General features: G+C 36.2%; 1 protein-coding gene across 9 annotated transcripts in view; it reads left to right on the forward strand.

Moving 5' to 3' along the window:
* The window catches only part of RBM46 (RNA binding motif protein 46), a 72,566-nt gene that overhangs the window by 31,732 nt on the left and 27,571 nt on the right, over positions 1–13,263 (forward strand). For 4 of the 9 annotated variants that reach the window (XM_032862759.1, XM_032862742.1, XM_032862750.1 and 1 more), the window contains exons 2-4: positions 3,436–3,597; positions 6,837–7,304; positions 8,035–8,817. In XM_032862759.1, coding sequence (XP_032718650.1) covers positions 3,447–3,597; positions 6,837–7,304; positions 8,035–8,817 — 1,402 coding nt within the window. In that variant the 5' untranslated portion in view covers positions 3,436–3,446. Of the gene's footprint in view, positions 1–879; positions 1,062–1,286; positions 1,377–3,435; positions 3,598–6,836; positions 7,305–8,034; positions 8,818–13,263 lie in introns of those variants that run through there. The other 5 variants (XM_032862780.1, XM_032862790.1, XM_032862798.1 and 2 more) reach the window with 3 other exon arrangements.

Raw genomic sequence — 13,263 nt, forward strand, 5'->3', positions numbered from 1 at the left:
AAGGAATAAGGTAGATGGCAGGTAGAAAATATATGGATCTACGAGCGACTTCCCTGCCTTGTTTTCTTCAGAATTACTTTGTTGAATAAAATATAACAGCTTGCAAAGAGCTTTAAAGATTGTGAAAAATTTGTATGTCTGTGATGTGTGTGATATTAATGTGTTTGTAGCTATATTCATCACTCAGAAAACTTCAGCTATTTTAAAATTAGGAGGACTCTAGAAGTCACCTGACTTAGGTATATGAATTCATAATTTCTCAATATTCCACTTGCATAAAAGTCAATTTGGATACTTTGTTTTTTGAGGGGCTTTTAAGGTAAAATTGTGGCAAAAGGGCATTTTCTTGGCAGGAGGGGATATTGAGATCAGGAAGACCTGGTATTGAATTCTTTTTGTGCCACTTTCTGGCCCCATGATCTTGGATAATTTATCTTTCTTAGCCTCAGTTTTTTCATCTGTGGAAATAATTTTCTTTTATCAAGGTTGAGAGTCCCTTTTAGTAGTTTTAGAAACTAGAGATAATGTATACATGTTTTCTGGCATTTATAATAGGCTACTAAATAAACTGAACCTCTTCTGATTTTTATTTTCAACCTGTTTCTATCCAGTGTCATACTTTTGTTCTGAAATCAGTTACTGTAAAGATAAGTATCTGGATTCTAAGCTAGAGTTATTTGCAGATGTTTAATGGTTTTAAAGGTTCCAATATATGCATAAAAATTAGTTTTCACATTTATGTCCAAAAAATGAGTCTAGAGGTTTTTAACAACAGTTAGCTAACTTAATGTCCATGAAAGCTATGAGATAGGCAGTGTATTGTCTGCATTTTAAAGGTGAGGAAATTAGGTTACAGAAGGGCTAAGTAAGTTAAAATTATAGCTAGTTGAGTGCAAAAGGATTTGAATCTAGGCAGTCTGGCTTCAGAGCCACAGTCTACTAAGTACTAGAGAGTAAAACTGCAGTGACAGTTTCACTTACTCTAGAGCAGTAATTCTTTGGTAATGTCTTCTCCATTCCCACCCTCTGTCCACTGTAGAGATGCTAATGCTCTTCCCTAGGTTTTTTTTTTTTTTTTTTTTTAAAAGATTTTATTTATTTATTTGACAGAGAGATCACAAGTAGATGGAGAGGCAGGCAGAGAGAGAGAGAGAGAGAGAGGGAAGCAGGCTCCCTGCTAAGCAGAGAGCCCGATGCGGAACTCGATCCCAGGACCCTGAGATCATGACCTGAGCCGAAGGCAGCGGCTTAACCCACTGAGCCACCCAGGCGCCCCTCTTCCCTAGGTTTGTGTCTGCCACAGCACAACTCCTCTGCCCCAATCTTTGAGAAAATGCAAGATCTTTCTGAAAAGAGCAAAAACAAAAGCACTGTGGGTATGTGAAAAATTAAGATGAGCTGCCCTCTAGTATTTATCAAAACTAACCTTTAATTAAGCCTCAGGTAATTCTAACAAGGCTTTCACGTCATTGCCCCATTTAATCCTAACAGCAGCTTTGCAATAACTTGTATTGGTATTCTCATTTTATAGTGAGTAGAGAGAAAATAAGCTGACCAATTTGCGTAGCTATAAAGTGGCAGAGTGAAGTCAAATTGAGGTGCTCTGGCTAAAAATTCTGTACTTTTTAAAATGCTGTGCTGTGGTTTGGTTTCCATTTATAATAAGAAAAGTTCTGTTGAAAGTCAAAAATGGCTTGCTCAGTGCAAGATTTTAATTTTTTTTTAAGAGAACCTTTTTTTTTTAATTAAGATTTTATTTATTTGTCAGAGAGGGAAAGAGAGAGAGAGGGTACAAGCAGGGGGAGCGGCAGGCAGAAGGAGAAGCAGGCTCTCAGCTGAGCAAGGAGCCCGATACAGGACTCCCATCTCAGGACCCTGGGATCATGACCTGAGCTGAAGGCAGACAATTAACCACCTGAGTTGCCTAGGCGTTTTAATTTTGATTTTAACTTTTTCAAAATTATTTATTTGACAGAGAGAGAGAGAAAGCACAAGCTAGGAGAGCAGCAGGCACAGGGAGAGGGAGAACCAGACTTGTTGCTGAGCAGGGAGCCCGATGCAGGGCTTTACCCCAGAACCCTGGGATCATGACCTGAGCTGAAGGCAATACTTAATTAACTGAGCCACCCAGGCACCTCTGGATTTTAATTTTTGTATTTGTTAATGATAACACCAAATAAGAGAGACCTAAAATTAAGAAATAGAGTAAATCAGAGTATTAATCTTTTGGATCAAAGTGATTTTTCTGGCAACCTAAGGATATGGTAATTAAGTTCATTTAAAAAAATTAAAAACACATCTTTATATATAGTGCTCAACATAGATCTCAGGTTCTCTCTAGGTCCTGCTTACCTGTTGATGTAATTTTCTTTCTTTTTCTTTTTTTAAAAGTTTTATTTATTTGAGAGAGAGAGAGAGCATGAGCAGGAAGGGCAAAGGGAGAGGGAGAGAGAACCTCAAGCAGACTTTGCACTGAGCAGGGAGCTGGACATGGGGCTCAGTCTCAGAACCCTGAGATCATGACTGGAGCCAAAACTAAGTTGGATGCTTAACCGACTATGCCACCGATGAGCCCCTAATGTAATTTTCTTAATCTGCTGCTAGTTGAAAATCATAGTAGTTCCTGTTTCTGCTCAGAGGAAGTGGTTTTGATCCCTACTTTCTCTAGTAGCTTCTTCTTGGAACAGGGTGGTTTGAAGTTCTGTTTACTTACTCCAAGGATCTGTTCAATTTCTGATAACTGGTGGGGTCCTTAAAGACTGCTGACAACATGAACCATATTGGCATTAGGCTACATTTATCTGAAAAGTAAAAGGCATAATAAAATCCAGGGGTGTCTGGGTGGCTCAGTGTAATCCACTGCCTTTGGCTCAGGTCATGATCTTGGGGTCTGGGATTGAGCCCTGCATCGGGCTCTCTGCTCAGCGGGGAGCCTGCTTCTCCCTCTCTCTCTCTGCCTGCTTCTCTTTCTACTTGTGATCTCTCTCTCTGTCAAATAAACAAATAAAATCTTTAAAAAAAATCATAAAATCCAGTTGTCCTATATGATAAAATAATTTAAACTTTGGGCTCCGTGGATCAGCAGTGATCATATATTCATTGATGGCAGTATATTTATTTTGTTATTTCTGCTTTTTTTTTCTCTAACTCCTTTTCATGTATTTGTGTTTTCTATTTTTGTTGTTGTTCTTTTCTCTTTTTTACTTTTGCCTTCTTTTTTTGTAGCTTAACGCTTTCTAAAGGTACTGGTTAATTGATCAGTCACACTAAATGAAGTTTCCAGCTTCCATTAGGTAGCATAACTTTGTGGGCAAGACCACAATGGTCACCAGTTGTAGCAGCCACAACTGTTTTTGGTTTCTCGAACCCAAAAGAAATCCTTCATAGGTCGCTGGTGCTTCATGTCATAAACACTGTTTTTGAATTTTGTTTTAGGAACTGCAACCATGAATGAAGAAAACATAGATGGAACAAATGGATGCAGTAAAGTCAGAACTGGTACTCAGAATGAAGCGGCATTACTTGCTTTGATGGAAAAGACTGGTTACAATATGGTACAAGAAAATGGGCAAAGGAAATTTGGTGGTCCTCCTCCAGGTGTGGATTTATTTATGTTCAAAAATATTGAGTCTTTAATATACGTTAGGCATATATATCCACAAATATCCAAAATAATAGTTCTTTCCTTATAACTGCTGAAATACCTTAGCAGTTATTTTTACTATTGTGAGGGAAAATTGGTAGATTATGTATGTTATGCATGTTTGACTCTTACATTTTTTTCAACTCTTCTCTTGGTTTAGGAAATAGTTGAGAAGAAAGTTGGGTTGGTTGGGTTTTCTTTTCTCCAATTTTTTTATTAAATTCTAGTTAGTTAACATATAGTTAATATTGGTTTCAGGAGTAGAATTTAGTGATTCATCGCTTACGTATAATACCCAGTGCTCAATGCAGCCAAGTGCTCTCCTTAATACCTATCCCTTCTTTAGCTCTCCCCGGCCTACCTACCCTCCAGGAGCCTCCCATTTATTCTCTATAGCTAATAGTCTCTTATGGTTGGCTTCCCTCTCTTTTTTTTTCCCCTTCCCTATGTTCATCTGTTTTGTTCATTAAATTCCACATATGAGTGAAATTATATGGTATTTGTCTTTTTCTGACTGACTTATTCTGCTTAGCGTAGTACATTCTAACTTTACCCATGTTGTTGCAAATGGCAGGATTTCATTCTTTTTGATGGCTGAGTAATATTCCATGGTATACTTCTTTATCCATTCATCCGTTGATGGGCATTTGGGCTCTTTCCATAATTTGGCTATTGTTGATAATGCTTCTATAAGCATTGGGGTGTATGTGCCCCTTCAAATCAGTATTTTTGTATCCTTTAGGTAAATACCTAGTAGTGCAATTGCTCAGTCATATGTTAGCCCTGTTTTTAACTTTTTGAGAAACCTCCTAATTGTTTTCCAGAGTGGCTGCACCAGTTTGCATTCCCACCAGTGGTATAGAGGAAATTTATTTTCTTTCTTGGAATCCTCACCAACATTTGTTGTTGCTTGTTTTATTAATTTCAGCCCTTACAGGTGTGAGGTGGTATCTCATTATAGTTTTGATTTGTATTTTCCTGATGATTAGTGATGTTGAGCATCTTTTCATGTCTATTGGCCATCTGGATGTCTTCTTTGGAAAAAGGTCTATTCATGTCTTCTTCCTATTACTTAACTGGATTATTTGTTTTTTTGTGGGGGGTGTTGAGTTTAATAAGTTCTTTATAGATTTTGGATACTAAGCCTTTATTAGATAAGTCATTTAAATATCTTCTCCCATTCTGTAGGCTGACTTAGTTTTGTTGATTGTTTCCTTCGCTGTGCAGAAGCTTTTTATCTTGGTGAAGTCCTAATAGTTCATTTTTGCTCTTGTTTTCTTTGCCTCTGGAGATGTATCTGGTAAGAAGTTGCTATGGCTGGGGTTCTTAGGTGGCTCAGTTGGTCAGGCATCTGACTCTTGATTTCAGCTCAGGTCATGATCTCAGGGTCATGAGATTGAGACCCACATTGGACTCTGTGCTCAGTGTGGAGTCTGCTTGAGATTCTCCCTCTCCCTTTAAATAAATAAATAAAATCTTAAAAAAAATTGCTACGGTTGGGGTCAAAGAGGTTGCTGCCCTTGTTCACTTCTAGGATTTTGATGTTTTCCTATCTCACAGTTAGGTCTTTCATACATTTTGAATTTATTTTTGCATGTGGTATAAGAAAGTGGTCCAGTCATTCTTCTGAATGTTGTTGTCCAGTTTTCCCAGCACCATTTGTTGAAGAAACTTATCCTTTTTTCCACTGGATATGCTTTCCTGCTTTGTCAAAGGTTGATTGGCCATATAGTTGTGGGTCCATTGCTGGGTTTTCTGTTCTGTTTCATTGATCTATGTGTCTATTTTTGTGCCTGTACCATACTGCCTTGATGATTACAGCTTTGTAATATAAAGTCCAGAATTATGATGCCTCCAACTTTATTTTTCTTTTTCAAGATTGCTTTAGCTATTTGGGGTCTTGTGTGGCTCCATAAAAATTTGAGGATTGTTTGTTCATTGAAAAATGCTGGTGGTTGGGGTGCCTTAGTGACTCAGTCAGTTAAATATCTTCCTTCAGCTCAGGTTGTGATCCTGGAGTACCAGGATTGAGCCCCACATCAGGCTTCCTGCTCAATGGGGAGTCTGCTTCTTTCTCTGACCCTTCTCCATCTTGTGCTTGCTTGCTCTCTCAAATAAATAAATAAAATCTTAAAAAAAAAAAGAAGAAAAATGTTGGTGGTATTTTGATATGGGTTGCATTAAAGGAGTAGACTGCTTCAGGTAGTATAGACATTTTAACATTATCTGTTCTTCCAGTCCATGAGCATGGGATTTTTTTCCATTTCTTTGTATCCTCTTCATTTTCTTTCATGAACATTCTGTAGTTTTCATTGTATAGATCTTCTACCTCTTTGATTAGGTTTAGTTCTAGTTATCTTATGGTTTTTGGTGCAGTTGTAAATGGGGTCAATTCCTTGATTTTTTTTTCTTTTTCAGTATTGGTTTATAGAAATGCAACAGATTTCTGTACATTATTTTATATCTTGCAACTTTGCACTTTGTGTATTCTAACAATTTTTGGTGAAGTCTATTGGGCTTACTACTTGGGTTTATGAAGAGTCAGGATTGGGTCACAGGGAAAAGGGTACTGTTAAAGAGAGGTTATTTTGGGAAGGATTTTGAAAGAGCAGAGAGTAGAGGAGTGACGTATACTAGAGGCAAACCAGATGGAAACAGCTACATAATTACGATGTTTTGCCTTTCTACTAGTAGCCAGTGTACTTTATTTGCTCAGAAACCTCCAGTTAGCTTTCTGTTAGACTTAAGATAAAATCTGGGCCTCTAGCCACCTGGATGGCGGCACTACAACTTTAGTACTACCTCAAGTATGTGTTAGCTGTACAGGCCTGTGTGCTGTATGGTGTTCTAATGTACAAAACACTTGCTCTTTCTTAATATATCTGGAAGGTTTGTTCCCTCATTTTTTTCTCATCTCCTCTTAAACCTCATATGCTCAGAGAAGGTTTACCTGACTACAGAGAATATCAATTCTTCTGTGGCTTTATTTTTCTTCATAGCACTTGTCGTTATCTCTTTTCTCTGTTGAATATAAGCCTTATGAGGAAGGGTCTTCTATTTTGTTCACTGTTGTACCATTAATATCTAGAATAGTGCACAGTGCATAGCAGGCACAGTAAATTTGTGGAATGAGTGAATCATTGAATAGTGCATATAAATATCTTATTAGAATTTGTTTATTTTTGTCTTTCAGGTTGGGAAGGTCCCCCTCCACCTAGAGGCTGTGAAGTTTTTGTAGGAAAAATACCTCGTGATATGTATGAAGATGAGTTAGTTCCTGTATTTGAAAGAGCTGGGAAGATATATGAATTTCGACTTATGATGGAATTTAGTGGTGAAAATCGAGGGTATGCTTTTGTGATGTACACTACAAAAGAAGAGGCCCAGTTAGCCATCAGAATTCTTAATAATTATGAAATTCGACCAGGGAAGTTTATTGGTGTGTGTGTAAGCTTGGATAATTGCAGATTATTTATTGGAGCTATTCCTAAGGAAAAGAAGAAAGAAGAAATTTTGGATGAAATGAAGAAAGTTACAGAAGGAGTTGTAGATGTCATTGTTTATCCAAGTGCAACAGATAAGACCAAAAATCGTGGTTTTGCTTTTGTTGAATATGAATCTCACAGAGCTGCTGCCATGGCTAGGAGAAAACTAATCCCAGGTAAACTTGCCTTTTAAAGTTGATTTTTTCATATTAACCTAATTGTAAATATAGAAAAATGACAGCACCTTATGGATTGACATTTTGATAATATGTAATGCCCTTAAAGAGATATAGAGATTTTTTGAGTAAGGAGGTAAAATAAATGGTTCTAAAAAGACAAGAAGAAATTGTTCCTATAAAATGAGTCATTATCTGTAATACTATATGAATTTACTGAACATATTCATATATACACTTTTATTGTGGTGTTAATTGTTGTTTGGTAAAAATCCAAAGGATGGTACCTAATTCTTTTGTTAAAGGTCTTTTTAAAAATTTTTTAAGATCTAACCCATTTCAGAGAGAAAGACAGCATGCTCAGGGGGAGAGGGATTGGGAAGGGCAGAGGGAGAAAGAGAAGCAGGCTTCCCACCAATATAGGGCCCCATCCCAGAACCCTGAACTCATGACCTGAGCCAAAGGCAGATGCTTAACTGAGTGAGCCACCCAGGTGCCCCAATAAAGGTGTATTTTTGAAATGTATTTGTACTGTTGACTTTTGAATTCCACTGTAAGTTCTGGCTGGGTTTGCCTTAGTAAAAACTTTCATGGAAGTTTTCATGTGAGAAACTGTGTTTAACCAAATATACTGATAGTGGAGTTCCTGCTTCTTTCGAGAAAGTTTTATTTAATAGTTTTTGACTTTTAGTTGTTTTAATTGTCTTCAGGTTAATTTATTTTTTTACAGGTACATTCCAACTCTGGGGCCATACCATTCAGGTAGATTGGGCTGACCCAGAGAAGGAGGTTGATGAGGAAACCATGCAGAGAGTTAAAGTTCTCTATGTAAGAAATTTAATGATCTCAACTACAGAGGAAACTATTAAAGCAGAATTCAACAAATTCAAACCTGGTGCAGTTGAACGAGTAAAGAAACTTAGGGATTATGCTTTTGTTCACTTTTTCAACCGAGAAGATGCAGTGGCTGCTATGTCAGTTATGAATGGAAAATGCATTGATGGAGCAAGTATTGAGGTAACACTGGCAAAACCAGTAAATAAAGAAAACACTTGGAGACAGCATCTTAATGGTCAGATTAGCCCTAATTCTGAAAATCTGATTGTGTTTGCTAACAAGGAAGAGAGCCACCCAAAAACTCTAGGCAAACCACCAACTCTTCCAGCTCGTCTCAATGGTCAACATAGCCCAAGCCCCCCTGAAATTGAAAGATGCACTTATCCATTTTTTCCTGGAACAAAGCTTACTCCAATTAGTATGTATTCTTTAAAATCCAATCATTTCAATTCTGCAGTAATGCATTTGGATTATTACTGCAACAAAAATAATTGGGCACCACCAGAATATTATTTATATTCAACAACAAGTCAAGATGGGAAGGTACTCTTGGTATATAAAATTGTTATTCCTGCTATTGCAAATGGATCCCAGAGTTACTTTATGCCAGACAAACTCTGTACTACGTTAGAAGATGCAAAGGAACTGGCAGCCCAGTTTACATTACTTCATTTGGGTAAGTTTAAAAATACTTTAAATAATTATTGTAGAATATGAAACTAGGAAATACTATTATTAAAAATTATTTTGAATTGGTGGTATTTAACATAAATTTTACCTCAGTTTTATGAATTCATGGTAAATTTTGTTGAGACTTTTCTCTTGTATAATCTTCCTATATTTAGCTTTTAGCTTTTTAAACATTACTAGGGGAAAATTTGGTTTTGATTTACAGAGATCATGATCTTATTTCATTAATTTATTGTTTTTGTAATGACTGATCTTCATTTGATAATTTCTATGTAACTTACAGGATGTTACTTAAATCAGCTTCTAAGAGTGTCCCTGCATCTTTGGTGAAGTCTACATAGTAATCATTTCAGGGGGCAGTGGCAGAGAGTTGGTAAAATCAGAGGTATTTCAGATGGGTTATGTGTAGACACAGCCTTATGCTCACCAATCTGGAAATTTGTCATTATTACTCATGAAAGACAACAAGCATCACCAAGAGGTGTTTATGACCATTCTCTTCTTAATTTCATGTTTTTAAAAGATTAAGTTTACTTAATACCTTTGAGGGATAGTTAAAAAGGCTTTGGTAACAAAACATTTTGCATTGTGAAGGAAGAGATGCAATATCACTCTGATATTTTCTTCTGTTTTTTATTCTTGCCCCCCCTCCCACTTTTTCTCAGTTTTTTGACAGAGTTATAGATTGTGTTTGGTGATCATTTTGTGCCTCAAATAATATTTATTAGAAGAATAGTGGTTTCTTGAAGATAACAGTAATGAGTCTCTAAGAGGGATTATAATTGTTTCTTGATTATAATTGTCAAACTCTTAGCTTAAAATTGATTTGTTATATGGTTGCAGAACCATACTACTGAAGCTTATGTCTGTTTAAAATTGATACTCTCAAGTTTGTTAAAGAGAAGGCAGTCTAAAAGGAAAACCATTGCGAAGCGGGGAGGGAATTTTATACATTGTATAGATGTATTTTATACAGTGCTTATCCATGCATAACCACCATAGTATGCATGGTTTTAGGAGAATCTGATCATCAGAATTTCAGGGCTGAAGGTAGGGTTTCTTTCAAAAGAAACTTTTGGTCATGTCCTCAATTATTGGAAACATTAGGGAATTTTACAGTCATTGAAATTAATAAATTCTTAAGTATGATTTTCATTAATGCACAAAATAGAAGCCTTCCATTTTTTCTTTTAATAAAGACAATTTAAGTTAAAGATTAAAATTACATGGACAGCAAATAATTCAAATTAGGGTTCTTAGAAAAACATGGATCAAATTATTTTTTTGGAGTGGAATATAGGTAATTAGTTGCTGAGCGAGATTTTCTCAGGATACTTATATCTGATTTAACATGGTAATGCTAAAACATACTTCTATCCCTGCTTATTTCCTTACAAATTTAACTTAGCTTAAATTTCCAAGATTCTTAAAATAGTCTTAGTTCATAGCAGATTTTCCAGTTCGACATGATTTGCCCATCTGCTTATTCCATAAAGATCAGATGCTAATTGAACCAGAGGTTTTTCATCAGCTTTTAACTCCATTATTGAGATGGTTTTGACTTGAGTTCTAGGACCATAGTTAGTTTTATTGACCTTACAGTTCCTAAAGAGAATCCCTGTTCAGGTATAGTTTTCCCAACTTGATTTTGTTTTTTATGGATGAAGTTAGCTTCAATAAATGAAATACTTAGAGGACGCAGTTTGCTTTAGTCCTCTATTTCAGATTTTATCAGCCTTATATAAAAGCTACTTATAATAAAAAAAATCGACAATTTCTGTTTTATATATTTTCTCAGTTTCTAATTACCATCAGAGAGAAGACCCAAGATCTAAATATAAGCCAAAAATATTAATTAAACACTAGGACTTGTTTGGATGCGCTACACAAGGCTTTTGAGGCCTTATCTACAAAGTAACATAAAAATCCTTATTGCAGTTGACAAGATATGTGAGTGAAGGTTGAGGCAGCTGAGGAGAAGAAGGGATAGAATTTAGGGAAGTGTAAGAAACCGAAATCAGGGGTCTAGAAATCTTTGATCAGAAAACAAGTGCCTGACCTTTGGAGGTTATTAAAGTATGGCAGGAATTATAGACAGCCAGGAGGTTACATGTTGCTAAATGGGAGATTAAGGTATATATAGACTGAATATTGTTGTGGCTGTATTCTGGTTTGCTTTTTACTTCTGTTAATATTGGACACTCGGGGCTTTAAAGAGCCAATGCCTTTTTAGGTACAGATCTAAAGGTTGCAAGGTTTTATTGGGTGTTTAAGGGTTGAGATCAGTTGGTAGTAGTGTGTTCTTAGAGGGTAAAGGGTGGTATGTTCTTCCTATCCTGCTAAATATTTACATGTTTCAAGCATTGGATTTTTCTGAGATCTTGAGAGGTTGTTATTGGTTCCTAGAGTCTCCCAAATAGAGTTCATTAAATATTAAATCATGTTTTGGCTCTGTTTTCTTAAAGAATTTGAATGTACCTCTCCAGATAGTGAATTTGACTTCTATTTTAAAATGTTTTCTTTGGGTGTGGTAATTTTTTTTTCTTTTTTAAGTTTGTTTTCATACCCTTCTGTTAACCCTTTCAGTTTGATGTTATTCTGAGCATTATTACCCAGTCTTACTTTGATGGTCTTTGATTATTATATGTGATATAGTCATTTACCTTTTTATTTTAGAGTCCTTTAAGAATGTACTTTTAATACCCACATTGTTTTGGTGTTATCATGCCCATTTTTCAGGTTTGAAAAATAAAACAGAAAAAATTAGACTTTAGTTAAATGATTATCATTGGTGTTATGAGGAAAATAGTTTTCTTAAAGGGATAATAGGTACCTAAATGAGTAGTACTAGAGGTCTGAGAGTTTACTTGTAGTGACCATTTAATGCTTTTAGTGGAACCCCAAAAGTTCTTGGTGGGTAGTTCTTTAAAGTCAATTTTTAAAAAAAATTTGGGTAATTTAGTCCCATTTAAAGTGAATTCTATTTTAAGCAAAATACCCCTAATAGAAGAAGCTAAAAGCTGGGATTTAATGCCAAAATTGAACCCTTTTTTTTTTTTTTTTTTTTTAACTTTGAAGTTGGAGACTATCTTCCTTTTCATAATGTCAGAGAATGATCTCCCTAACCTCACTGGAAACTGATTACCCAACCAATGGGATGAGAAATTGTCACCTGTTTATATTGAGGAACCTGTAATATGTGAGATACTCAGTGGGTTTAATACATTGACTACATACCTGTGGGCTCAGAAATAGTTTCTATGCTAAGTATTTGACGTATGGAGATCTCATGGGTCATTGAGTATCATATCTCTTTTTTAAAGATTTTATTTATTTATTTGACAGGTAGAGATCACAGATAGGCAGAGAGGCAGGCAGAGAGAGTGAGGAGGAGGCAGGCACCCTGCTGAGCAGAGAACCGGATCCCAGGGTCCTGGGGCTCCGGTCCCAGGACCCTGGGATCATGACTTGAGCAGAAGGCAGAGGCTTTAACCCACTGAGCCACCCAGGCACCCTGAGTACCATATCTTTTTAAATAAGCATTTTCTAGTTAATAATTTTGTATCTGTTTAATAATTGATCCAGACTATGAGTGTGATAGTCTTTGCCTCTGTTTTGAATATGGGCCTTCCATATTTGCCACTGTTTTCCCCTGGAGGATTCTTAACCATGTTAGGAGTGGGATAAGCAAAATCAAGGAAATAAAGGGAGGTCCTGGAGAGTTACAGTTTTGAAGAAAGTCCTGGAGAATACTTACTGGAAGGAGGGAGGTAGCCTCAAGTGTGTCATGGCAGTTCACCTTGTTGTATAATTTATTAGTAACTAATTGAAGGCAAGGCCTTTCTTTTCTTATTTCTATGTTTGTATAATACTGACACAAGTGGCAATTTTTTACTTTCAAACAGCAGTAAAGAACCTCTGTCACAAATCAGCTTGTGCCCTTGATGTAATTTCATCATCTTTTGGCTGTGACTAATGAAGTTTATTAAAGAACAACTTTTCTTGAGTGCTGCTCATGTACTATGTGTACTTTTGTAGCAGTCAGGAGTTAAATAAAACTTTGTTTTTGCTCTTAGGCAGTCATGATCTACTGAAGAAGGCAGAGACAAACTGCAGAAGTTTTGAGAGTACAAAGGAAGGGTGTGCCCACCTGATTTGAGTTGTAAATCTTGAGAGAGTTTATGGGCAGAGGGGCACAACATGAGCAAATACCTGCTAGAAAAACAGCATGGTTGGGGGTGGCTAATGGCAAACAGTTGTGTCTGGTATTTGCTTTGGTGATTTCAGTCAGATTTTAAGGATTAGGAATTGAAAAGATGCGGACGTTAGTTAATTGAAATTTCATCAGTCTTGCTTTTTATAAAACTTTGCAAGGTTTTTTTTTTTTAAATTTTTTTATAGTATGACTATGTTGTCTTTAGTTGCTTTTCTT

The sequence above is a fragment of the Lontra canadensis genome, unplaced genomic scaffold (assembly GCF_010015895.1).
Source record: "Lontra canadensis isolate GAN:19392208 unplaced genomic scaffold, GSC_riverotter_1.0 scaffold1, whole genome shotgun sequence".
Classification (NCBI taxonomy): domain Eukaryota; kingdom Metazoa; phylum Chordata; class Mammalia; order Carnivora; family Mustelidae; genus Lontra; species Lontra canadensis.